This window comes from Coregonus clupeaformis, unplaced genomic scaffold (genome assembly GCF_020615455.1).
Source record: "Coregonus clupeaformis isolate EN_2021a unplaced genomic scaffold, ASM2061545v1 scaf0614, whole genome shotgun sequence".
Lineage (NCBI taxonomy): Eukaryota > Metazoa > Chordata > Actinopteri > Salmoniformes > Salmonidae > Coregonus > Coregonus clupeaformis.
The window spans coordinates 67156-93010 of NW_025534069.1; the positions used below are offsets into that span (position 1 = coordinate 67156).

At 44.9% G+C, this 25855-nt stretch overlaps 2 protein-coding genes across 9 annotated transcripts in view; one reads left to right on the forward strand and one right to left on the reverse strand.

Moving 5' to 3' along the window:
* Nucleotides 1–3046, forward strand: part of LOC121568067 (aquaporin-9-like) — a 32390-nt gene extending 29344 nt beyond the window's left edge. For 2 of the 8 annotated variants that reach the window (XR_006001189.2, XR_006001196.2), the window contains one exon: nt 5–3046. The gene's annotated coding sequence lies outside the window, so the exon portion shown is untranslated. The remainder of the gene's footprint in view (nt 1–4) is intronic. The other 6 variants (XR_006001193.2, XR_006001191.2, XR_006001195.2 and 3 more) reach the window with 6 other exon arrangements.
* A 13681-nt stretch (nt 3047–16727) lies between these two features.
* Nucleotides 16728–25855, reverse strand: part of LOC121568068 (disintegrin and metalloproteinase domain-containing protein 10) — a 48675-nt gene continuing 39547 nt past the window's right edge. The window contains exons 15-16 of the mRNA XM_041878638.1: nt 23024–23150; nt 16728–19521 (exon numbers count right to left, since the gene is read on the reverse strand). Of these exons, the coding sequence (XP_041734572.1) occupies nt 19295–19521; nt 23024–23150 (354 nt within the window). The 3' untranslated portion in view covers nt 16728–19294. The remainder of the gene's footprint in view (nt 19522–23023; nt 23151–25855) is intronic.

Below are 25855 nucleotides of genomic sequence, written 5' to 3' on the forward strand. Positions count from 1 at the left end.
ACAGGTTATTGAATAGATGTCGTCTGGAGAAACACTATAGAACAGGTTATTGAATAGATGTCGTCTGGAGAAACAGTGTAGAACAGGTTATTGAATAGATGTCGTCTGGAGAAACAGTGTAGAACAGGTTATTGAATAGATGTCGTCTGGAGAAACAGTGTAGAACAGGTTATTGAATAGATGTCGTCTGGAGAAACAGTGTAGAACAGGTTATTGAATAGATGTCGTCTGGAGAAACAGTGTAGAACAGGTTATTGAATAGATGTCGTCTGGAGAAACAGTGTAGAACAGGTTATTGAATAGATGTCGTCTGGAGAAACAGTGTAGAACAGGTTATTGAATAGATGTCGTCTGGAGAAACAGTGTAGAACAGGTTATTGAATAGATGTCGTCTGGAGAAACAGTGTAGAACAGGTTATTGAATAGATGTCGTCTGGAGAAACAGTGTAGAACAGGTTATTGAATAGATGTCGTCTGGAGAAACAGTGTAGAACAGGTTATTGAATAGATGTCGTCTGGAGAAACAGTGTAGAACAGGTTATTGAATAGATGTCGTCTGGAGAAACAGTGTAGAACAGGTTATTGAATAGATGTCGTCTGGAGAAACAGTGTAGAACAGGTTATTGAATAGATGTCGTCTGGAGAAACAGTGTAGAACAGGTTATTGAATAGATGTCGTCTGGAGAAACAGTGTAGAACAGGTTATTGAATAGATGTCGTCTGGAGAAACAGTGTAGAACAGGTTATTGAATAGTTGTCGTCTGGAGAAACAGTGTAGAACAGGTTATTGAATAGATGTCGTCTGGAGAAACACTATAGAACAGGTTATTGAATAGATGTCGTCTGGAGAAACAGTGTAGAACAGGTTATTGAATAGATGTAAGCTGGAGAAACACTATAGAACAGGTTATTGAATAGATGTCGTCTGGAGAAACAGTGTAGAACAGGTTATTGAATAGATGTCGTCTGGAGAAACAGTGTAGAACAGGTTATTGAATAGATGTAAGCTGGAGAAACACTATAGAACAGGTTATTGAATAGATGTCGTCTGGAGAAACACTGTAGAACAGGTTATTGAATAGATGTCGTCTGGAGAAACAGTGTAGAACAGGTTATTGAATAGATGTCGTCTGGAGAAACAGTGTAGAACAGGTTATTGAATAGATGTCGTCTGGAGAAACACTATAGAACAGGTTATTGAATAGATGTCGTCTGGAGAAACAGTGTAGAACAGGTTATTGAATAGATGTAAGCTGGAGAAACACTATAGAACAGGTTATTGAATAGATGTCGTCTGGAGAAACACTGTAGAACAGGTTATTGAATAGATGTCGTCTGGAGAAACAGTGTAGAACAGGTTATTGAATAGATGTCGTCTGGAGAAACAGTGTAGAACAGGTTATTGAATAGATGTCGTCTGGAGAAACAGTGTAGAACAGGTTATTGAATAGATGTCGTCTGGAGAAACAGTGTAGAACAGGTTATTGAATAGATGTCGTCTGGAGAAACAGTGTAGAACAGGTTATTGAATAGTTGTCGTCTGGAGAAACAGTGTAGAACAGGTTATTGAATAGATGTCGTCTGGAGAAACAGTGTAGAACAGGTTATTGAATAGATGTCGTCTGGAGAAACAGTGTAGAACAGGTTATTGAATAGTTGTCGTCTGGAGAAACAGTGTAGAACAGGTTATTGAATAGATGTCGTCTGGAGAAACAGTGTAGAACAGGTTATTGAATAGATGTCGTCTGGAGAAACAGTGTAGAACAGGTTATTGAATAGTTGTCGTCTGGAGAAACAGTGTAGAACAGGTTATTGAATAGATGTCGTCTGGAGAAACAGTGTAGAACAGGTTATTGAATAGATGTAAGCTGGAGAAACACTATAGAACAGGTTATTGAATAGATGTCGTCTGGAGAAACAGTGTAGAACAGGTTATTGAATAGATGTCGTCTGGAGAAACACTGTAGAACAGGTTATTGAATAGTTGTCGTCTGGAGAAACACTATAGAACAGGTTATTGAATAGATGTCGTCTGGAGAAACAGTGTAGAACAGGTTATTGAATAGATGTCGTCTGGAGAAACAGTGTAGAACAGGTTATTGAATAGTTGTCGTCTGGAGAAACACTATAGAACAGGTTATTGAATAGATGTCGTCTGGAGAAACAGTGTAGAACAGGTTATTGAATAGATGTCGTCTGGAGAAACACTGTAGAACAGGTTATTGAATAGTTGTCGTCTGGAGAAACACTATAGAACAGGTTATTGAATAGATGTCGTCTGGAGAAACAGTGTAGAACAGGTTATTGAATAGTTGTCGTCTGGAGAAACACTATAGAACAGGTTATTGAATAGATGTCGTCTGGAGAAACAGTGTAGAACAGGTTATTGAATAGATGTCATCTGGAGAAACAGTGTAGAACAGGTTATTGAATAGTTGTCGTCTGGAGAAACACTATAGAACAGGTTATTGAATAGATGTCGTCTGGAGAAACAGTGTAGAACAGGTTATTGAATAGATGTAAACTGGAGAAACACTGAACAGGTTATTGAATAGTAGCCCACGGTTCATCCAGTAACTTGTTTCTAGCTAAAGATACAGAATGGTTAGTTCTTAATGATGTGTTATACAGTGTGCAGCAATCCGTAACAAGATTGGAAAAGAGCCCTTGTTATATTATGTATGTAATATTCCATTTGGACTATACCGCTGTCAGTTTGATATAAATTATAATTTGTTTCAAATAAGAGGTTCATGCAAACAATTAACCCAGGCACATATTATGTTATTTGGTTGTTGTAGTAATGTTTGTAGCTTCAAGAGGCTTAGATTGATCACAATTCTGACCATACACTTCATACTCTGCACATTGAAAGATACCATTTATGTATTCAAGGAAAACTGGAGAAATTCCTAAACCTAACGACTGTTAGGATTTACCATTCATGAATTGCATGTATGGCGGTTAAAAAGTTTGTCGCCATTGTATAATTAAGCAATAAGGCCCGAGGGGGTGTGGTATATGGGCAATATACCACGGCTAAGGGCTGTTCTTAAGCACGACGCAACGCGGAGTGCCTGGATACAGCCCTTAGGCGTGGTATATTGGCCATATACCACAAACCCCCGAGGTGCCTTATTGCTATTATAAACTGGTTACCAACGTAATTAGAACAGTAAAAATAAATGTTTTGTCATACCTGTGGTATACGGTCTGATATACCACGGCTGTCAGCCAATCAGCATTCAGGGCTGGAACCACCCAGTTTATAATATGATATTATTGTTTGTTTACTTGTGCTTTCGTTCTGTTTTTCATTTTGTATTGTTGTCTTGTAAATGCAATCCAGACTACTTCAACGTAACAAATATATTCCTGTCTGTGTAAACACATATTGTTACTTGGTTTGCATGATAAAAAAATTAAATAAAATATGTCTTGTTTTTTATTAGAGTTATCATCTTTGGGCATTGACACGACAACAACCACAGGAGTTAAACAGATATGGAACCAGGCTCAGCGCAAAGCACACACTGATAAGTTTGTTGGTGGACAACTCGTTGCTTAGTTACATGACGCCATCGCGTTTGGCCATTCATTTAACTAGGGAGACTCACAAAAGGCTTCTGTTCTGCAATGTCAGTGAATAAAAACCACCAATGACTGGCTGCTTTTAAAGCAACTGCAAATAAATAGGATATTATTCAAAATACCACCATGACAAGTGGTGAGTAAGAATTGCAATTTGTGAAGCCATTGAATCATAAAGGCTTGTATCACTGTATCATGCAATTAATGTATCTAGCTCTCCATTGCATCCCTTTGTTCATAGATTGACTAGAGGAACGTCTGGGTTTGACCTGAGCATCACAAGTCAAAGCTGCAGCTGGAAGCTCCTCAGCTCCACAACAGAACAATGAGAGTCCTCAATCTCGAACACAGCATTCCCAAGACAAAACACTTTCTTGCTGTAAGAGGGCCTTCCTGTCATCCTGTGAAGATCCATCCTCTCTCCAGCGCCAGTACTGTTGTCTGTTCAACCTCGGGGGGCAGTCTACGTGGCGGTAGGTAAACCCCAGAAAGGACTGAAGTGTGTTGTGTGTTGTATCTCTCTGAGTGTTGTGTGTGTGTGTGTATCTCTCTCTGTGTGTGTGTGTGTGTGTGTGTGTGTGTGTGTGTGTGTGTATCTCTCTGTGTGTGTGTGTGTGTATCTCTGTGCAGCACGGCAGACTACTGGTGGTGGGTCCCCGTGGCGGGGCCGATGCTAGGGGGCGTTGTCGGGGCCCTGGTCTACTTCCTGTTTATCGAGATGCATCACAAACAGCCGGAGAAACCCCACGAGGAGGAAGAGGAGGATGAGGAAGAGGAGGATGAAGACCTGGGAGGAGGACAGCAGTCTCAAAGACAAATACCATGAGTTAGAGAGATCCATTCAGTTACAAGGGCTATAAAAGCAAATGTGTCTGTCTGGGTCAGATCACTGGTACTGTAACGTCAATCAGGAGAGTAATGCCATGTGGGGAGACACATACACACAGAACAAGGACAGGCTTGCTCTCTCAGTGTGCTATGGTGAACCTCGGGGGCAGTCTAAGTGGTGGTAGGGAAACCCCAGAAAGCTCTGAAGTGCCTGGTGAGATGCCTGAAAACAACAGAGGCTGTACGGCTGGACTGACGGCGATGGACACCTGTATTTTAACCTACTGTTCTATCCGAAGGCAGTCGGGCGCTATAGAAGGTATGCAGGCTATGAAGAGGTCTGCGTCGGCCTGTCATACAAAGTATCACGGTAGAAGAGGCCTCTTTTGTTTATTACTTTGTTTATTGAATCTATAATATTATTATTTGTATTGTACTTGACATCTAAAATAGTCCCAATTCATTCATTCATTCATTCATTGACACAGGTTCAGCAGAGAGCCCAGTATCTTGGGTGATGCCCTGGTCAAGATGTCCTACTGCTTGCTGGGTCTGTCTGGGAGGATGAAACAGTCAGAGGTCACCAAGTGCAACATAGCTTCAGCTTGTAAATCAGCTAGAAAGATGTGTCGGCATCGAGTAATTGTCTCTGGCCCCCTCCCAGTTAGGGGAAGTGACGAGCTCTACAGCAGAGTCTCAGCACTCAATCGCTGGTTGAAAACTGTTTTCTGCCCCTCCCAAAAGATAACATTTGTGGATAATTGGCCCTCTTTCTGGGACTCACCCACAAACAGGACCAAGCCTGACCTGCTGAGGAGTGACGGACTCCATCCTAGCTGGAGGGGTGCTCTCCTCTTATCTACCAACATAGATAGGGCTCTAACTCCTCTAGCCCCACAGTGAAATAGGGTGCAGGCCAGGCAGCAGGCTGTTAGCCAACCTGCCAGCTTAGTGGAGTCTGCCAATAGCATAGTCAGTGTAGTCAGCTCAGCCATACCCATTGAGACTGTGTCTGTGCCTCGACCTAGGTTGGGCAAAACTAAACATGGCGGTGTTCACCCTAGCAATCTTATTAGGATAAAGACCTCCTCCATTCCTGCCATTATTGAAAGAGATCGTGATACCTCACATCTCAAAATAGGGTTACTTAATGTTAGATCCCTCACTTCAAAGGCAGTCATAGTCAATGAACTAATCACTGATCATAATCTTGATGTGATTGGCCTGACTGAAACATGGCTTAAGCCTGATGAATTTGCTGTGTTAAATGAGGCCTCACCTCCTGGTTACACTAGTGACCATATTCCCCGTGCATCCCGCAAAGGCGGAGGTGTTGCTAACATTTACGATAGCAAATTTCAATTTACAAAAAAAAAATGGCGTTTTCATCTTTTGAGCTTCTAGTCATGAAATCTATGCAGCCTACTCAATCACTTTTTATAGCTACTGTTTACAGGCCTCCTGGGCCATATACAGCGTTCCTCTCTGAGTTTCCTGAATTCCTATCAGACCTTGTAGTCATAGCAGATCATATTCTAATTTTTGGTGATTTTAATATTCACATGGAGAAGTCCACAGACCCACTCCAAAAGTCTTTCGGAGCCATCATCGACTCAGTGGGTTTTGTCCAACATGTCTCTGGACCTACTCACTGCCACAGTCATACTCTGGACCTAGTTTTGTCCCATGGAATAAATGTTGTAGATCTTAATGTTTTTCCACAAAATCCTGGACTATCGGACCACCATTTTATTACGTTTGCAATCGCAACAAATAATCTGCTCAGACCCCAACCAAGGAGCATCAAAAGTCGTGCTATAAATTCTCAGACAACACAAAAATTCCTTGATGCCCTTCCAGACTCCTTCTGCCTACCCAAGGACGTCAGAGGACAAAAATCAGTTAACCACTTAACTGAGGAACTCAATTTAACCTTGCGCAATACCCTAGATGCAGTTGCACCCCTAAAAACGAAAAACATTTGTCATAAGAAACTAGCTCCCTGGTATACAGAAAATACCCGAGCTTTGAAGCAAGCTTCCAGGAAATTGGAACGGAAATGGCGCCACACCAAACTGGAAGTCTTCCGACTAGCTTGGAAAGACAGTACCGTGCAGTACCGAAGAGCCCTCACTGCTGCTCGATCATCCTACTTTTCCAACTTAATCGAGGAAAATAAGAATAATCCAAAATTTCTTTTTGATACTGTTGCAAAGCTAACTAAAAAGCAGCATTCCCCAAGAGAGGATGGCTTTCACTTCAGCAGTAATAAATTCATGAACTTCTTTGAGGAAAAGATCATGACCATTAGAAAGCAAATTACGGACTCCTCTTTGAATCTGCGTATTCCTCCAGGGCTTAGCTGTCCTGGATCTGCACAGACTCTGCGAGGGCCTGGGATCGGGAGAGACACTTAAGTGTTTTAGTACTATATCTCTTGACACAATGATGAAAATAATCATGGCCTCTAAACCTTCAAGCTGCATACTGGATCCTATTCCTACTAAACTGCTGAAGGAGCTGCTTCCTGTGCTTGGCCCTCCTATGTTGAACATAATAAACAGCTCTCTATCCACCGGATGTGTACCAAACTCACTAAAAGTGGCAGTGATAAAGCCTCTCTTGAAAAAGCCAAACCTTGACCCGGAAAATATAAAAACTATCGGCCTATATCGAATCTTCCATTCCTCTCAAAAATTTTAGAAAAAGCTGTTGCGCAGCAACTCACTGCCTTTCTGAAGACAAACAATGTGTACGAAATGCTTCAGTCTGGTTTTAGACCCCATCATAGCACTGAGACTGCACTTGTGAAGGTGGTAAATGACCTTTTAATGGCGTCAGACCGAGGCTCTGCATCTGTCCTCGTGCTACTAGACCTTAGTGCTGCCTTTGACACCATCGATCACCACATTCTTTTGGAGAGACTGGAAACCCAAATTGGTCTACACGGACAAGTTCTGGCCTGGTTTAGATCTTACCTGTCGGAAAGATATCAGTTTGTCTCTGTGAATGGTCTGTCCTCCGACAAATCAACTGTACATTTCGGTGTTCCTCAAGGTTCCGCTTTAGGACCACTATTGTTTTCACTATATATTTTACCTCTTGGGGATGTTATTCGAAAACATACTGTTAACTTTCACTGCTATGCGGATGACACACAGCTGTACATTTCAATGAAACATGGTGAAGCCCCAAAATTGCCCTCGCTAGAAGCCTGTGTTTCAGACATAAGGAAGTGGATGGCTGAAAACTTTTTACTTTTAAACTCGGACAAAACAGAGATGCTTGTTCTAGGTCCCAAGAAACAAAGAGATCTTCTGTTAAATCTGACAATTCATCTTGATGGTTGTAAAGTCGTCTCAAATAAAACTGTGAAGGACCTCGGCGTTACTCTTGACCCTGATCTCTCTTTTGACGAACATATCAAGACTGTTTCAAGGACAGCTTTTTTCCATCTACGTAACATTGCAAAAATCAGAAATTTTCTGTCCAAAAATGATGCAGAAAAATTAATCCATGCATTTGTTACTTCTAGGTTAGACTACTGCAATGCTCTATTTTCCGGCTACCCAGATAAAGCACTAAATAAACTTCAGTTAGTGCTAAATACGGCTGCTAGAATCCTGACTAGAACCAAGAAATTTGATCATATTACTCCAGTGCTAGCTTCCCTACACTGGCTTCCTGTTAAGGCAAGGGCTGATTTCAAGGTTTTACTGTTAACCTATAAAGCGTTACATGGGCTTGCTCCTACCTATCTTTCCGAGTTGGTCCTGCCGTACATACCAATACGTACGCTACGGTCACAAGACGCAGGCCTCCTAATTGTCCCTAGAATTTCTAAGCAAACAGCGGGAGGCAGGGCTTTCTCCTATAGATCTCCATTTTTATGGAACAGTCTGCCTACCCATGTGAGAGACGCAGACTCGGTCTCAACCTTTAAGTCTTTACTGAAGACTTATCTCTTCAGTAGGTCATATGATTGAGTGTAGTCTGGCCCAGGAGTGTGAAGGTGAACGGAAAGGCTCTGGAGCAACGAACAGCCCTTGCTGTCTCTGCCGGGCCGGTTCCCCTCTCCACTGGGGTTCTCTGCTTCTAACCCTGTTGCAGGGGCTGAGTCACTGGCTTGCTGGTGCTCTTTCATGCCGTCCCTGGGAGGGGTGCGTCACTTGAGTGGGTTGAGTTACTGACGTGATCTTCCTGTCTGGGTTGGCGCCCCCTTGGTTTGTGCTGTGGTGGAGACCTCTGTGGGCTATACTCGGCCTTGTCTCAGGATTGTAAGTTGGTGGTTGAGGATATCCCTCTAGGGGTGCGGGGGCTGTGCTTTGGCAGAGTGGGTGGGGTTATATCCTTCCTGTTTGGCCCTGTCCGGGGTTTCTTCGGATGGGGCCACAGTGTCTCCGGACCGCTCCTGTCTCAGCCTCCAGTATTTATGCTGCAGTAGTTTATGTGTCGGGGGGCTGGGGTTAGTTGGTTATACCTGGAGTACTTCTCCTGTCTTATCCAGTGTCCTGTGTGAATTTAAGTATGCTCTCTCTAATTCTCTCGTTCTCTCTTTCTCTCTGAGAACCTGAGCCCTAGGACCATACGTCAGGACTACCGGGCATGATGACACCTTGCTGTCCCCAGTCCGCCTGGCCTTGCTGCTATTCCAGTTTCAACTGTTCTGCCTGCGGTTACGAAACCCCCTACCTGTCCCAGACCTGCTGTTTTCAACTCTTAATGATCGGCTATGAAAAGCCAACTGAGAGACCTGAGCACCTAGGACCATACGTCGGGACTACCGGCCGTGGTGACTCCTTGCTGTCCCCAGTCCGCCTGGCCTTGCTGCTATTCCAGTTTCAACTGTTCTGCCTGCGGTTATGGAACCCCTACCTGTCCCAGACCTGCAGTTTTCAACTCTTAATGATCGGCTATGAAAAGCCAACTGAGATTTATTCCTGATTATTATTTGACCATGCTTGTCACTTATGAACATTTTTGAACATCTTGGCATGGTTCTGTTATAATCTTCACCCGGCACAGCCAGAAGAGGACTGGCCACCCCTCATAGCCTGGTTCCTCTCTAGGTTTCTTCCTAGGTTTTCGCCTTTCTAGGGAGTTTTTCCTAGCCACCGTGCTTCTACACCTGCATTACTAGCTGTTTGGGGTTTTAGGCTGGGTTTCTGTACAGCACTTCGAGATATTAGCTGATGTAAGAAGGGCTATATAAAATAAAATTGATTGATTGATGAGGACAAAGCAGCGGCTGCACATTCCTTCGCCCTGAGAGAGGCAGCCGGATACTCTATCCTGGGCGGGAAGGCATCTAAGAGACGGGTTATGCAGCTGCTGCAGGGTTGTCTTCAGGACTGGAGGGAGGGAGTCAGTTCTTCCCAGAGGTACAGGACTGATCACATGTTCCTCCATGTCTTCTTCTACAGGGAGTCAGTTCTTCCCAGAGGTACAGGACTGATCACATGTTCCTCCATGTCTTCTTCTACAGGGAGTCAGTTCTTCCAAGAGGTACAGGACTGATCACATGTTCCTCCATGTCTTCTTCTACAGGGAGTCAGTTCTTCCCAGAGGTACAGGACTGATCACATGTTCCTCCATGTCTTCTTCTACAGGGAGTCAGTTCTTCCCAGAGGTACAGGACTGATCACATGTTCCTCCATGTCTTCTTCTACAGGGAGTCAGTTCTTCCCAGAGGTACAGGACTGATCACATGTTCCTCCATGTCTTCTTCTACAGGGAGTCAGTTCTTCCCAGAGGTACAGTACTGATCACATGTTCCTCCATGTCTTCTTCTACAGGGAGTCAGTTCTTCCCAGAGGTACAGTACTGATCACATGTTCCTCCATGTCTTCTTCTACAGGGAGTCAGTTCTTCCCAGAGGTACAGGACTGATCACATGTTCCTCCATGTCTTCTTCTACAGGGAGTCAGTTCTTCCCAGAGGTACAGGACTGATCACATGTTCCTCCATGTCTTCTTCTACAGGGAGTCAGTTCTTCCCAGAGGTACAGGACTGATCACATGTTCCTCCATGTCTTCTTCTACAGGGAGTCAGTTCTTCCCAGAGGTACAGGACTGATCACATGTTCCTCCATGTCTTCTTCTACAGGGAGTCAGTTCTTCCCAGAGGTACAGTACTGATCACATGTTCCTCCATGTCTTCTTCTACAGGGAGTCAGTTCTTCCCAGAGGTACAGTACTGATCACATGTTCCTCCATGTCTTCTTCTACAGGGAGTCAGTTCTTCCCAGAGGTACAGGACTGATCACATGTTCCTCCATGTCTTATTCTACAGGGAGTCAGTTCTTCCAAGAGGTACAGGACTGATCACATGTTCCTCCATGTCTTCTTCTACAGGGAGTCAGTTCTTCCCAGAGGTACAGGACTGATCACATGTTCCTCCATGTCTTCTTCTACAGGGAGTCAGTTCTTCCAAGAGGTACAGTACTGATCACATGTTCCTCCATGTCTTCTTCTACAGGGAGTCAGTTCTTCCCAGAGGTACAGGACTGATCACATGTTCCTCCATGTCTTCTTCTACAGGGAGTCAGTTCTTCCAAGAGGTACAGGACTGATCACATGTTCCTCCATGTCTTCTTCTACAGGGAGTCAGTTCTTCCCAGAGGTACAGTACTGATCACATGTTCCTCCATGTCTTCTTCTACAGGGAGTCAGTTCTTCCCAGAGGTACAGGACTGATCACATGTTCCTCCATGTCTTCTTCTACAGGGAGTCAGTTCTTCCCAGAGGTACAGTACTGATCACATGTTCCTCCATGTCTTCTTCTACAGGGAGTCAGTTCTTCCAAGAGGTACAGGACTGATCACATGTTCCTCCATGTCTTCCATGTCTTCTTTGATTTATTTTCCTTCACCCTTTTCCCTTTTCTATCAGGGTGTGACGTGCATAAATGAGAAAAATAGCAGTCAAATACTGCATGTAATAAGGTTGTTCTTCTCCTTCCCTCAGGGCAGCTGATCCCTATCAGAGGCTGCACGCCTGTTTGGCATGGAGGTCCTCACACTGGGACCAGTTTGGTCCTTCGAGGCGAATCACTGTAGTGCTATTAATGCGAGGAAATGGAGGATATTGCAACTCCCACCCCCACAGCCTGAAATAAAACCTTAAACCCAAACCAATCCTCAACATGAATCATGATCATGGCAGCTGTTAGGTAACGGAGTTGATTGTTTTGCACATCCCTATAGGTGCCTCAGACCAGTTGAGAGGACAGGGGGAGGAGCCTGATTAACCTGGCCTATTTTTACAGTCACATGGACACCCACCAACCAGCTGCCCTATGTCACAGGGAGGCTCTGGAGGCCTTCAGAAAAGCAGGTAGATAATCGTTATTACATTTACATTTTAGTCATTTAGCAGACGCTCTTATCCAGAGCAACTTACAGGAGCAATTAGGGTTAAGTGCCTTGCTCAAGGGCACATCGACAGATTTTTCACCTAGTCTGCTCGGGGATTAGAACCAGCGACCTTTCGGTTACTGGGCACAACGCTCTTACCCAGGCCTAAAGTTACAAAGCTACTTTTACCAGGAGAACATTGGAGATAGAACGTGTTTTTTTGTTGTTGCTTTGAAAATGAAAAGTGTTGTTTTTGCTCCACCACTCTCAGGAGATGTTCAGGGCCAGAGGCTGACATGTGAAGGTCTGGGCTGGCGGCTATTCACTCCTGTCCGGGGGGACAGACCAGCAGCCTTCAACACCTCCAAAACGCAGTACTCTCTCAGTACTCTGCCTGGAGAACCAGAAGTAGCATGTTTATTATTAGCCCGGGTACCAGTCAGTTTGTGCTAATATTCCACTCCTTATTCTGTGTCATATGCCAAAACATATATGACAGAACGAGTCTAATTTCATACAAGCACATTTGTTTCCATGTTTCCTCTCCTTGCCGCCGCTCCTCCATTACCTTTAACATTTTTCAAAAGCAGGCGAGGAGGGAGGGGAGGACGCAAGTAGTCGAGGAAAACCAATTGAGATCCTCCCACAGGAGTACACAAAAGTGGAATGTTAGCACAAAACAGGTCTGGGTTCCAGGCTAATTTGTTCTGTGGAATATGGCCAGACCAGCACAGCCTCCTTACACCAGTACAGTAGATACACAATGAACAGCTAGAGGCATTGCACTGCACTGCTGCTGGGCTGTTTATTGAACCGACTCAACTGTTGGTGGGTGAAAGTTCAGCACATGCCAACAGCCAATCACTGTATTGAGGATCTGTATTGACAAATCAATGACACACCACATGTCCTGGTATGTGCTATCGCCCGGGGGTTTCCATGAAAAGCATACTGTATGGACACGATCCTATAGGTTTCTGTTACATCATGATTTACAATACATAGATCATGTACTTCATAAACTAGAATAACATCAGTTGTAACAGCCTCTCTAAGGTATGGATATCTAGGAGATCGTGGTTTTAGGGTTGAAAGGATCTGGCCAGATGGCTCCCCAAAATAAAAAAAATACAGCAAGACGGGCCAAAACTCCGATTGTATTCCCATTAAAAAAGACCTACAGTCCATTCTTGAATCGTGGAGAAATTACAATAGAACACCAATAGAAGAGCTGATTAACATTCTAAAAGAAAAGAAAAAACAGTGAATCCTGGATCCGGTCTTTTAATTAATGCATTTCAAGTACTCCCCCCAAAAAATTACATCTCTTTGCACAATACATTTATTTTTATTTATTTTTTGTAAAAATTTTCAAAGTGAACAAAAATGTTTGATACTGTATAAAACACAGTGAACATTGAAATCAGACAGTCGTTTTTACTTTTTAATCATCTTGTGTGTTCTTTCAGCCTGCATCTTCATTTCACCTAAAACATTTTCAACTCAATTTTGGACATTTCAGTGCATGTTTTATAATCTAGAAACTTTTTTTTTTTTTTTTTACCATGAAGACTACAAAATTAAATGAATTAAGTAAATTTACAGGCATCATTTCTTGTGCTGTTCTTCTTCCAACCCAGGAGAACAGACACAACGAAACGAGAATGTATTAAACTCTTAGTCCATCACAATTAATTTGTTAATATTTTCATGATGGTGGAGAAAAAAAAGTTGTACAAAATATTTCAAACGAATCTCATTCCAATTAGCACAGATAAGAACATAAATAACTCAGAAAAGGGAGGTTGGTAACACTTTATTTGAAGGGTACCTACATAAGGACTTTATAACATATTAATAAACCATATACGTAAACGCATTCATAAAGCAGTGTGTAAGCATTTAATATGAATTGCGCTTATGAATGTGCAATGTATGGTTTATGAATGTTATATAATACTTATATTAGGTACCCTTCAAATCAAGTGTTACTGAGAAGGGGTGGTTTTGTCACATACACTACATGGCCAAAAGTATGTGGACACATGCTCGTCGAACATCTCATGGGCATTAATATGGAACTGCTCCCCCCTTCGCTGTGATAACAGCCTCCACTCTTCTGGGAAGGCTTTCCACTAGATGTTGGAACATTGCTGTAGGGTAATTGCTTCCATTCAGCCACAAGAGCATTAGTGAGGTCGGGCACTGATGTTGGGCGACTAGGCCTGGCTTGCAGTCGGCGTTCCAATTCATCCCAAAGGTGTTCGATGGGGTTGAGGTCTGGGCTCTGTGCAGGCCAGTCAAGTTCTTCCACACCGATCTTGACAAACCATTTCTGTATGGACCTCGCTTTGCTGAAAACAGGAAAGGGCCTTCCCCAAACTGTTGCCACAAAGTTGGAAGCACAGAATGTTCTAGAATGTCATTGTATGGTGTAGCGTTAAGATTTCCCTTCAAGGGGCCTAGCCCGAACCATGAAAAACAGCCCCAGAACATTAGTCCTCTTCCACCAAAACTTTACAGTTGTCACTACGCATTGGGGCAGGTAGCGTTCTCCTGGCAGCCGGCAAACCCAGATTAATCAGTCCCACTGCCAGATGGTGAAGTGTGATTCATCACTCCAGAGAACACGTTTCTACCACTTCTTCCAGAGTCCAATGGCGGTGAGCTTTACACTACTCCAGCCGACGCTGCTCGGCCATGGAAACCCATTTCATGAAGCTCCCGACGAACAGTTATTGTGCTGACGTTGCTTCCAAAGGCAGTTTGGAACTCGGTAGCGAGTTTTGCAAGCGAGGACAGACAATTTTTACGCGCTACACGCTTCAGCACTCGGCAGTACCGTTCTGTGAGCTTGTGTGGCCTACCACTGCGCAGCTGAGCGTTGTTGCTCATAGACATTTCCACCTCACAATAACAGCACTTACAGATGACCAGGGCAGAGATGGCATCCTATGGAGATGGCATCCAGAGATGGCATCTTACAAAGATGGCATCCTATGACGGTGCCACGTTGAAAGTCACTGAGCTCTTCAGTAAGGCCATTCTACTGCCAATGTTTGTCTATGGAGATTGCATGGCGGTGTGCCCGGTCAGCAACGGATGTGGCTGAAATAACCGAATCCACTAATTTGAAGGGGTGTCCACATACTTTTGTATATATAGTGTATGAACATCTCTGAAGTTTCTCTGGATTCAGAATACAATAAAAGTAACAGACGTATAAAAATTTAAATTTTTATCTTCAAATAATAACTCTAAATTCTCCAAGTACTGTACAAGTTTAAAAGGAAATATGTCTAGGTTAGTGTACTGCGAGTGTACTAGCCGGTACTATGGTTTGTAAAACTGCTTCATTTTCTACAGAAAAACTCCATGATGAGTTTAGCAACCATTTATTCAGCAATGTGAAATACAGGATTCAATATGAGAAAGACAAAGTGCCTTAAAGTCCCCTACAGAGTCCATGACCGAGCCGAGCCAAAGTAAGTTATACTGGCCTGGTTACACATCCACCATAGTTGCTGGAAAGGACAATGTGAAAATAAAAAGATCTGACCCAGAACAGTATGGTTGGGGTCAGCACGACAGTGTGAAACGGGTACGTGTGCACATGACCCAAAACAGGTGCTGGGAAAGCAAGTGAGTTAGCTTTGAAGCTGTTTACATGATCTAGGCCAGGGATGGGGGGGTGAGTCGCTCTGGATAAGAGCGTCTGCTAAATGACTAAAATGTCAATTGGATCACAAAAAAATTAAATAATGGGCACCACAGATCAATTTCCAATTTTTTTTTTTACTCAGTCGGGGTTCCAACTTAATGCTGAGTTAGAATAGTAGAATACACATTTGGTTGTGCATCAGCAGTTGTTCTCTTGTTATGTCAGTCACTCAATTAGCCCATGTCAGCAAAAAAATAAAATAATTTGATTGGTAAGGTAGTTTAGCCAGCTATCTAAACTTAGTAGTAATCATGGTCAAATTAATGATCGGGGGGGACCCCATTGATTTTGTTAGACACTCTCACTCAGATATCATATTCAAAACGGCAAACATTTCTCTCCACCCAAAATGAGTAGAATTGCAGGAAGTAGCATAAAGATGGCCGCCCCCATGTACTTATCACAAATGCCTCGTTCGCTCAGTTCGCCGCATTGTACATTTCTCGCCGTTACTCTTTTTTTTTTGTAATCAGCATTAGCACAGCATACATGATCACAATTCTAGCTCCAAGATGGCGGCAAAAAAATTAAAAAAAGAGTAGATTGTGCCGATTTACTGGCACACTGAAGCATGTTGCACGCGCCATAGTTTCAAAGCAATAGACGTCACATCTGAATTCCTCCATCTTTATGCACCTTCGCCTTTGGCTGTAAAAGTACACATTTTCCTCTCTGCCCCATAGCAAATTTAGTGGAATTGCATGAAATTAGTTATAAATCAGAGGGGGGGGGGGGGCGCTAAAATGTTGGGCTAGGGCCGGATCGGACTGCATGGATGTGGGTACACGGACCCGAGACACACTGCGGCCCCTCAGATTTTGTGGCTCCCCCCCCCATCAAAGTTGCCCATCCCGGATCTAGGCTGTTCCAAAATCAACCTAAACTACTGCCTCGTCTTTCCTTGCTTAGACGTTGCATTGCGTCAACCAATGGCAACGTACCACATCCTCGACTGAGCAGTCGGGCACCAGTTGCTATAAACATACGATGGGGTTAGCGCATACGTAAAAAATAGCTATCCAGGCTTCGTGAGATCTGGTATGCATCAGAGGAACACGACCAACTTCTACGGTCAATCACTGTCAAATCACTGTTTGGCATAACAATTACACCATAGGAGTTGGCCAGACAGCACAAACCGTTCTGGGACCAGGCTATGAGACTTCCATTCATCCATTCAAACTAGTGCATGGCTTTTAGAGACCTTCCTACATAAAAGTAATGATAAAAAGATCAGATTTACATTTATGGCACAACAACACTCATGTTAACTAAAGGGTTACAGAAACACTCATCTCTGTAGGGGACACATTCTTGCAACAGAACAGGGTCATGTTCATTAGGGCACACAGCAGAAGAAAAACGTTTTTAAAAACATTTTGCAACGGCAAATGAAAAATACACGTTTCTTATTGGACAAGTCCTCGTAGTCCCGCCCCCGTTGCATTCTGTTTTCTTCCGTTTGGTGCCTAAATGAACACAACCCAAGCTTCCACACACACATTTTTACAGGGCAAGTGATCAATGCATGGGGAAAATTACCATTCAATCCAGAATCTAGCTCTAAACAAAGTGCTAGTCCTAGTGGAGAATTTGAATGTGCGATCGTCTTGGAATAACTCCTCACCCTGTTTGTTCTAGTGGTTAAAGGACCTAGCTAATCAACCCCAGTTATCACAGGAACGTGATCAGTTATGATCAATTGTGTAACAGAAAAATATGACAGACCTTACAGGCCTAGTACAGTCAATCAACCATGGTCACATTAAAATCAAAAACATGACTGCATGCCAACATCGTAAATTGTCAGACTTATGATCTGAAAATAGTCTTTTTTTTTCTTTTTTCTTTTTTTTATCCATATCGGAATGGATCTTCGATTTATTTTCACACTCACGTAAACCTAGAAATGTAACATCATTAATAACCTCTCTGTACTAAAGTTTACGTTCGAAATGGCACCACAATCCTTATATAGTGCACTACTTTTCACATAGAGAATAGGGTGCCATTTTGGATGCTGCCCATGCCTAGCCTAGCTTAGCTTAGCCTAGCCTAGCCTAGCTTAGCCTAGCTTAGCCTAGCCTAGCCTAGCCTGCCTTCAAATGTCCCTTAAAACACTTCTTTACCTTCACCGACCTGACAGGCAGAACCCAGCTTTTAATTAGTGCTTATCTGTTCTATTCATTCTTCTGCATCAAAACGTATTAAAAAAAACTAAAACTGGGACAATAAAAAGTAGTGTGTAAAAACTAAAAAAGTGAAGTTCCCTTTTCCATCGTGATGCGATCAGAACAAGTTGTTACATCGTGATGCGATCAGAACAAGTTGTTACATCGTGATGCGATCAGAACAAGTTGTTACATCGTGATGCGATCAGAACAAGTTGTTACATCGTGATGCGATCAGAACAAGTTGTTAGCAAAAATACCAGATGAAGAGATGAGGAAGCTTGTGAAGGTCACAAAAGGTCAAAAGGTGAGAAGTAGTGGGATATGGTGGTGACCTTAAACATCCATAGGATTCCATGATTGCAGCAAAAGGAGAACTTGATTGCTGAAATGCTGTCAAAATTCCCATCTTCAGCGTCCAGTCCACAGAACTCACCAATATACTCTTCCAGATACCTTCATTTATGTTACTGTCCTGAGAGTACAGTACTAACCAAAAACAGTTGTACATTTACAGTAGAAGAAATAGTTGTGTTTTTTTCACTCATGTTATGTTACACTGAAATCTGTACAGTCACATGCAGAAGACAGCCAGCCAGCCAGCCAGCCAGCCAGCCAGCCAGCCAGCCAGCCAGCCAGCCAGCCAGCCAGCCAGCCAGCCAGCCAAAGTGAAGAGCCTTTACCGTCTTTTTGCTGTTTGGTTTGAGACGTTGTGTCGTAATCACAAGTGCAGAAAATCTCTTCACTTCCTGGCTAAGATGGCTGACAAAACATTTCAACCAACCAGGTGCCACGGAACATACGTGTGTTCTCACTCAGGAGGAGGGACTTGGCAAATAAAAAACACTTCCTTTCCTCTCCTTGGAACTCCACTAAAAGAGATCAAGACAAATATGCAGACCACAGACCACACGGTATGGGCTGATGGCCACTTCCACTTCCACTCCACACCGCATTGAAAATGGCTGATGGTCACTTCCACTCCACACAAAGACAATGGCTGATGGTCACTTCCACCATAGAACGACGAAATAGCGGATTGGTCAACTAAAATGGCGGATTTCACTCCCACAGAGAGCCACCAGAAAATAGCTGGATGAAGACCGAAGAGGTCAGCGGTGCTGCAGCTCCAGTGGTGGTCGCTGGTTGGGGGGGGTCTGTTCATTTGAGCTCTCAACTCTGTCCTGTCTGTCTGTTTGTAGATGGAGGGTCTGACGTATGGGGATGGTAAAACAACCAGTTTAAGCTGTTCTTTGGGTGGAGTGAAACAAGTGGTTTTTGTTCGGCGTAAACCGGTGGGATTTGAATCCGTTTCTCCCATGTGGCATCCTAACGCCTTCACCATTAGACCAAGAGGAAATCTTAAAAAGTGTGTAAAAACTAAAAGAGTGGTTCCCTTTCCTTACCCTCAGTCCTAATCATGAAAAACCTAAGAAAATCCTCTTGGTCTAATGGTTAAGATGTCGGATTCCCACCCTGGGGAGACGGGTACAAATCCCAAATCCCACCAGTTACATAGATAGGCACAAGGAGGAGCCAAGGCAAGGCATGGGGCAGTCGGTGGAGGGAGCAGCGGTCCTAGCGGTCCAACCCGAGCGGTCCCATCCCGAGCCCCAGTGTCTCAGCAGCTCAGCGTCTCATCTGGCCCATCTGGTAGTTTTCCCTGGGCTGGCCCTGGCTGCGGTGATGTCTCTGGGGCTGGGGCTGGGGCTGGCGTGAGGGCTGCTGCCGCTGGCCTCCAGAGACTGGGTGGTGCTGGCCGTGACCAACACCTCCGTGGTGGGGCTGGGGCTGGTGCACCTGGGCGTCCCTGGCCTCCCTGGCGTGCTGCTGGGCTCGCCTCCTCTTCAAGGTGCCTGGGGTAAGATGGAGAGAGAGGTTAGTCTAGCACAGTGGTCATCAACCAGTCGATCACCAAACATTTCTGTAAGAACCAATAAAGCCTTGCACTCCTATTTTTATATTATTTTCGCGCTGTAACCGGAAGGTGCGCTTGATTCAGCAGCCCTGGCGCTGTTGCCGGTAGGTGCGCTTGATCCAGCAGCCCTGGCGCTGTTGCCGGTAGGTGCGCTTGATTCAGCAGCCCTAGAGCTGTTGCCGGTGGGTGCGCTTGATTCAGGAGCCCTGGCGCTGTTGCCGGTAGGTGCGCTTGATTCAGCAGCCCTGGCGCTGTTGCCGGTAGGTGCGCTTGATTCAGCAGCCCTGGCGCTGTTGCCGGTAGGTGCGCTTGATTCAGCAGCTCTGGCGCTGTTGCCTGTAGGTGCGCTTGATTCAGCAGCCCTGGCGCTGTTGCCGGTAGGTGCGCTTGATTCAGCAGCCCTGGCGCTGTTGCCGGTAGGTGCGCTTGATTCAGTAGCCCTGGCGCTGTTGCCGGTAGGCGCTTGATTCAGCAGCCCTAGAGCTGTTGCCGGTAGGTGCGCTTGATTCAGCAGCCCTAGAGCTGTTGCCGGTAGGTGCGCTTGATTCAGCAGCCCTGGCGCTGTTGCCGGTAGGTGCGCTTGATTCAGCAGCCCTGGCGCTGTTGCCGGTAGGCGCTTGATTCAGCAGCCCTAGAGCTGTTGCCGGTAGGTGCGCTTGATTCAGCAGCCCTAGAGCTGTTGCCGGTAGGTGCGCTTGATTCAGCAGCCCCAGAGCTGTTGCCGGTAGGTGCGCTTGATTCAGCAGCCCTAGCGTCAGGAAGGCAACGTGTTCCCATGTTGAACCACTTCATGTGTCTGAAGGTAGAACTCTGTCTACCCGGCAGGTCCAGAGAGCAAATCAAGTGCACCTATAGGCCTACCGCTGACCAATCAGATAGCTCAGATCACCTTGTCTGCACAGTTTCCTCGAGCCGTAGACTGTATAAAAAAAATATAAAAAATTTTAAAAAAAAGAATGCCCTGATCGCACAGCAAAGTTGATACTGTGAGATTAAAACGTTTCAAACCATGACTAGAGAGAGACTCAACGAATACAGCGAAGAGCTGCTGTTTTTATGAGTAACTTCATGTTTAAGTTGTTATTCAGCACTGTTAACACCTTGTTCAACAATATTTTTTGTGTGTGCGGGAGACAATAAAAGGCCATTATAAAATGTGCAGTTTTGTCACACAACACAATGCCACAGATGTCTCAAGTTGAGGGAGCGTGCAATTGGCATGATGACTGCAGGAATGTCTACCAGAGCTGTTGCCAGAGAATGTAATGTTTATTTCTCTACCATAAGCCGCCTCCAACGTCGTTTTAGAGAATTTGGCAGTACGTCCAAATGGCCTCTCAACCACAGACCACGTGTAACCATGGCAGCCCAGGACCTCCACAACAGGCTTCATCTGAGACCAGACACCCAGACAGCTGATGAAAGTGTGGGTTTTGAAGAATTTATGCACAAACAGTCAGAAACCGTCTAAGGGAAGCTCATCTGCGGGCTCGTCGTCCTCACCAGGGTCTTGACCTGACTGCAGTTCGGCGTCGTAACCGACTTCAGTGGTCAAATGCTCACCTTCGATGGCCACTGGCACGCTGGAGAAGTGTGCTCTTCATGGATGAATCCCAGTTTCAACTGTACCGGGCAGATGGCAGACAGTGTATATGGCGCCGTGTGGGGGAGCGGTTTGCTGATGTCAACGTTGTGAACAGAGTGCCCCATGGTGGCGGTGGGGTTATGGTATGGGCAGGCATAAGCTACAGACAACGAACACAATTGCATTTTATCAATGGCAATTTCAATGCACAGAGATACCGTGACGAGATCCTGAGGCCCATTCATTTGCCGCCATCACCTCCTGTTTCAGCATGATAATGCACGGCCCCATGTCGCAAAGATCTGTACACAATTCCCAGCAGATGAAAATGTCCCAGTTCTTCCATGGCCTGCATACTCAGACATGTCACCACCCATTGAGCATGTTTGGGATGCTCTGGATCGACGTGTACGACAGTGTGTTCCAGTTCCCGCAACTTCGCACAGCCATTGAAGAGTAGGACAACATTCCGCAGGCCACAATCAACAGCCTGATCAACTATGCGAAGGAGATGTGTTGCTCTGCACAAGGAAAATTGTGGTCACAACAGATACTGACTGGTTTTCCGATCACGCCCCTGCCTTTTTTTGTAAGGTATCTGTGACCAACTGATCCATATCTGTATTCCCAGTCATGTGAAATCCATAGATCAGAGCCTAATTTATTTATTTATCAGGTCGCAGTTGTAAATGAGAACTTGTTCTCAACTGGCTTACCTGGTTAAATAAAGGTTAAATAAAAATGTTTCTTCTTTATTTATTTTTATTGACCTTATATGAACTGTAACTTTTTGTTGCATTTATATTTTTGTTCAGTGTATTATTAGCGGCTTGTGTCTTTTTTAATATCGAGGAATATTTCACTTTCTCTGGTCATAGGAGTAACAACATGAATTGCTGCATGCAGTGTGACTTGAGTTTGGCCATCACCTGGAAGACTGTCCCCTTTTCTCAGCTGAGAGCGGTGAGTCAGGTGACCGGCAGCCTCACCGCTGCTCCCCCCCCTTCCCTCAGACTGACCATCAGATGCAGGCCATCAGTCCAGTAAAAAAAAAAAAAAAAATTCATCACTTAGCTGTGCCTCACAAGTAATACAACAAACATTCTATTACCAGTGTGATCATATACCTCAAATTTTTGAAAAATAATTTCAAAATGGTCTTAGAAGAAAAAACAACACTGGCAGGGCAATTCAAGCAAAGCCAATATGCAGTGATAATGTACTGGGACTATTACCTACTGCACAAACCTCATAATACTATAAACCTTTTTTTAAAAGTCATGTTTAAAACTAAATCTGAGCGGTAGATCTCGGCTTTCATTTTGACTCAGGAAGTGATCTGGACTCAGAAAAGGTTGGTGACCACTGGTTTAGCAGAACATGCCTGTCTTTTCACAGGCATTTCTATTTGAATCTTTATCTCACCAGGTAGTTCCATAGAGCTCAAAACACCTCTATTTCAAAGGCGACCTGGCCACTTCTGACAACACTCGTTTTATTTTGTGTAGTTCTCTGCTCCTGACCCGTTTCCAAATACATTTTCAAAACCCCTTCATTTGAAAATTTGCACAACGGGGTGTGGAGACTCACCTGGTAGTGGTTTGGGTGGGGGCAGTTTGGGGTTGCTGGAGGGGGTGACTCACCTGGTAGTGGTTTGGGTGGGGGCAGTTTGGGGTTGCTGGAAGGGGAGACTCACCTGGTAGTGGTTTGGGTGGGGGCAGTTTGGGGTTGCTGGAAGGGGAGACTCACCTGGTAGTGGTTTGGGTGGGGGCAGTTTGGGGTTGCTGGAAGGGGAGACTCACCTGGTAGTGGTTTGGGTGGGGGCAGTTTGGGGTTGCTGGAAGGGGAGACTCACCTGGTAGTGGTTTGGGTGGGGGCAGTTTGGGGTTGCTGGAGGGGGTGTGGACACTGCAGATCTTAATGAAGCCAGCCATCAGCATGATCAGAGCGATGCCCATCAACAGCACCGCCCACCAGTGAGCCTGGAACCAGAAGAAAACAAACAGAAATGGACATACATTTTTCATGAACACACAACATCTGTCCACTAGAGACCACAACATAAATACAATTGTTTTTATGCATGCGTCTGACTGAGTTTTTAAAATGTTCTAATTAATCAAAATCACGCACAGTCAAATACGTAGTGAGTCAGAATTACATGAATATAGTGATCTTTTCTGGTCAGTTGACAGAATCACAGTCAGTAAGCTACGTACCACTATCCACTCTGTTCTCATAGAGCTCAGGGTTGAGTCAGTCAGTAAGCTACGTACCACTATCCACTCTGTTCTCATAGAGCTCAGGGTTGAGTCAGTCAGTAAGCTACGTACCACTATCCACTCTGTTCTCAGAGCTCAGGGTTGAGTCAGTCAGTAAGCTACGTACCACTATCCACTCTGTTCTCATAGAGCTCAGGGTTGAGTCAGTCAGTAAGCTACGTACCACTATCCACTCTGTTCTCAGAGCTCAGGGTTGAGTCAGTCAGTAAGCTACGTACCACTATCCACTCTGTTCTCATAGAGCTCAGGGTTGAGTCAGTCAGTAAGCTACGTACCACTATCCACTCTGTTCTCATAGAGCTCAGGGTTGAGTCAGTCAGTAAGCTACGAGTACCACTATCCACTCTGTTCTCATAGAGCTCAGGGTTGAGTCAGTCAGTAAGCTACGTACCACTATCCACTCTGTTCTCAGAGCTCAGGGTTGAGTCAGTCAGTAAGCTACGTACCACTATCCACTCTGTTCTCATAGAGCTCAGGGTTGAGTCAGTCAGTAAGCTACGTATCACTATCCACTCTGTTCTCATAGAGCTCAGGGTTGAGTCAGTCAGTAAGCTATGTACCACTATCCACTCTGTTCTCAGAGCTCAGGGTTGAGTCAGTCAGTAAGCTACGTACCACTATCCACTCTGTTCTCATAGAGCTCAGGGTTGAGTCAGTCAGTAAGCTACGTACCACTATCCACTCTGTTCTCAGAGCTCAGGGTTGAGTCAGTCAGTAAGCTACGTACCACTATCCACTCTGTTCTCAGAGCTCAGGGTTGAGTCAGTCAGTAAGCTACGTACCACTATCCACTCTGTTCTCAGAGCTCAGGGTTGAGTCAGTCAGTAAGCTACGTACCACTATCCACTCTGTTCCCATAGAGCTCAGGGTTGAGTCAGTCAGTAAGCTACGTACCACTATCCACTCTGTTCTCAGAGCTCAGGGTTGAGTCAGTCAGTAAGCTACGTACCACTATCCACTCTGTTCTCAGAGCTCAGGGTTGAGTCAGTCAGTAAGCTACGTACCACTATCCACTCTGTTCTCAGAGCTCAGGGTTGAGTCAGTCAGTAAGCTACGTACCACTATCCACTCTGTTCTCATAGAGCTCAGGGTTGAGTCAGTCAGTAAGCTACGTACCACTATCCACTCTGTTCTCATAGAGCTCAGGGTTGAGTCAGTCAGTAAGCTACGTACCACTATCCACTCTGTTCTCATAGGGCTCAGGGTTGAGTCAGTCAGTAAGCTACGTACCACTACCCACTCTGTTCTCATAAGGCTCAGGGTTGAGTCAGTCAGTAAGCTACGTACCACTATCCACTCTGTTCTCATAGAGCTCAGGGTTGAGTCAGTCAGTAAGCTACGTACCACTATCCACTCTGTTCTCATAGAGCTCAGGGTTGAGTCAGTCAGTAAGCTACGTACCACTATCCACTCTGTTCTCAGAGCTCAGGGTTGAGTCAGTCAGTAAGCTACGTACCACTATCCACTCTGTTCTCATAGAGCTCAGGGTTGAGTCAGTCAGTAAGCTACGTACCACTATCCACTCTGTTCTCATAGAGCTCAGGGTTGAGTCAGTCAGTAAGCTACGTACCACTATCCACTCTGTTCTCAGAGCTCAGGGTTGAGTCAGTCAGTAAGCTACGTACCACTATCCACTCTGTTCTCATAGAGCTCAGGGTTGAGTCAGTCAGTAAGCTACGTATCACTATCCACTCTGTTCTCATAGAGCTCAGGGTTGAGTCAGTCAGTAAGCTACGTACCACTATCCACTCTGTTCTCAGAGCTCAGGGTTGAGTCAGTCAGTAAGCTACGTACCACTATCCACTCTGTTCTCATAGAGCTCAGGGTTGAGTCAGTCAGTAAGCTACGTACCAATATCCACTCTGTTCTCAGAGCTCAGGGTTGAGTCAGTCAGTAAGCTACGTACCACTATCCACTCTGTTCTCAGAGCTCAGGGTTGAGTCAGTCAGTAAGCTACGTACCACTATCCACTCTGTTCTCAGAGCTCAGGGGTTGAGTCAGTCAGTAAGCTACGTACCACTATCCACTCTGTTCCCATAGAGCTCAGGGTTGAGTCAGTCAGTAAGCTACGTACCACTATCCACTCTGTTCTCAGAGCTCAGGGTTGAGTCAGTCAGTAAGCTACGTACCACTATCCACTCTGTTCTCAGAGCTCAGGGTTGAGTCAGTCAGTAAGCTACGTACCACTATCCACTCTGTTCTCAGAGCTCAGGGTTGAGTCAGTCAGTAAGCTACGTACCACTATCCACTCTGTTCTCATAGAGCTCAGGGTTGAGTCAGTCAGTAAGCTACGTACCACTATCCACTCTGTTCTCATAGAGCTCAGGGTTGAGTCAGTCAGTAAGCTACGTACCACTATCCACTCTGTTCTCATAGAGCTCAGGGTTGAGTCAGTCAGTAAGCTA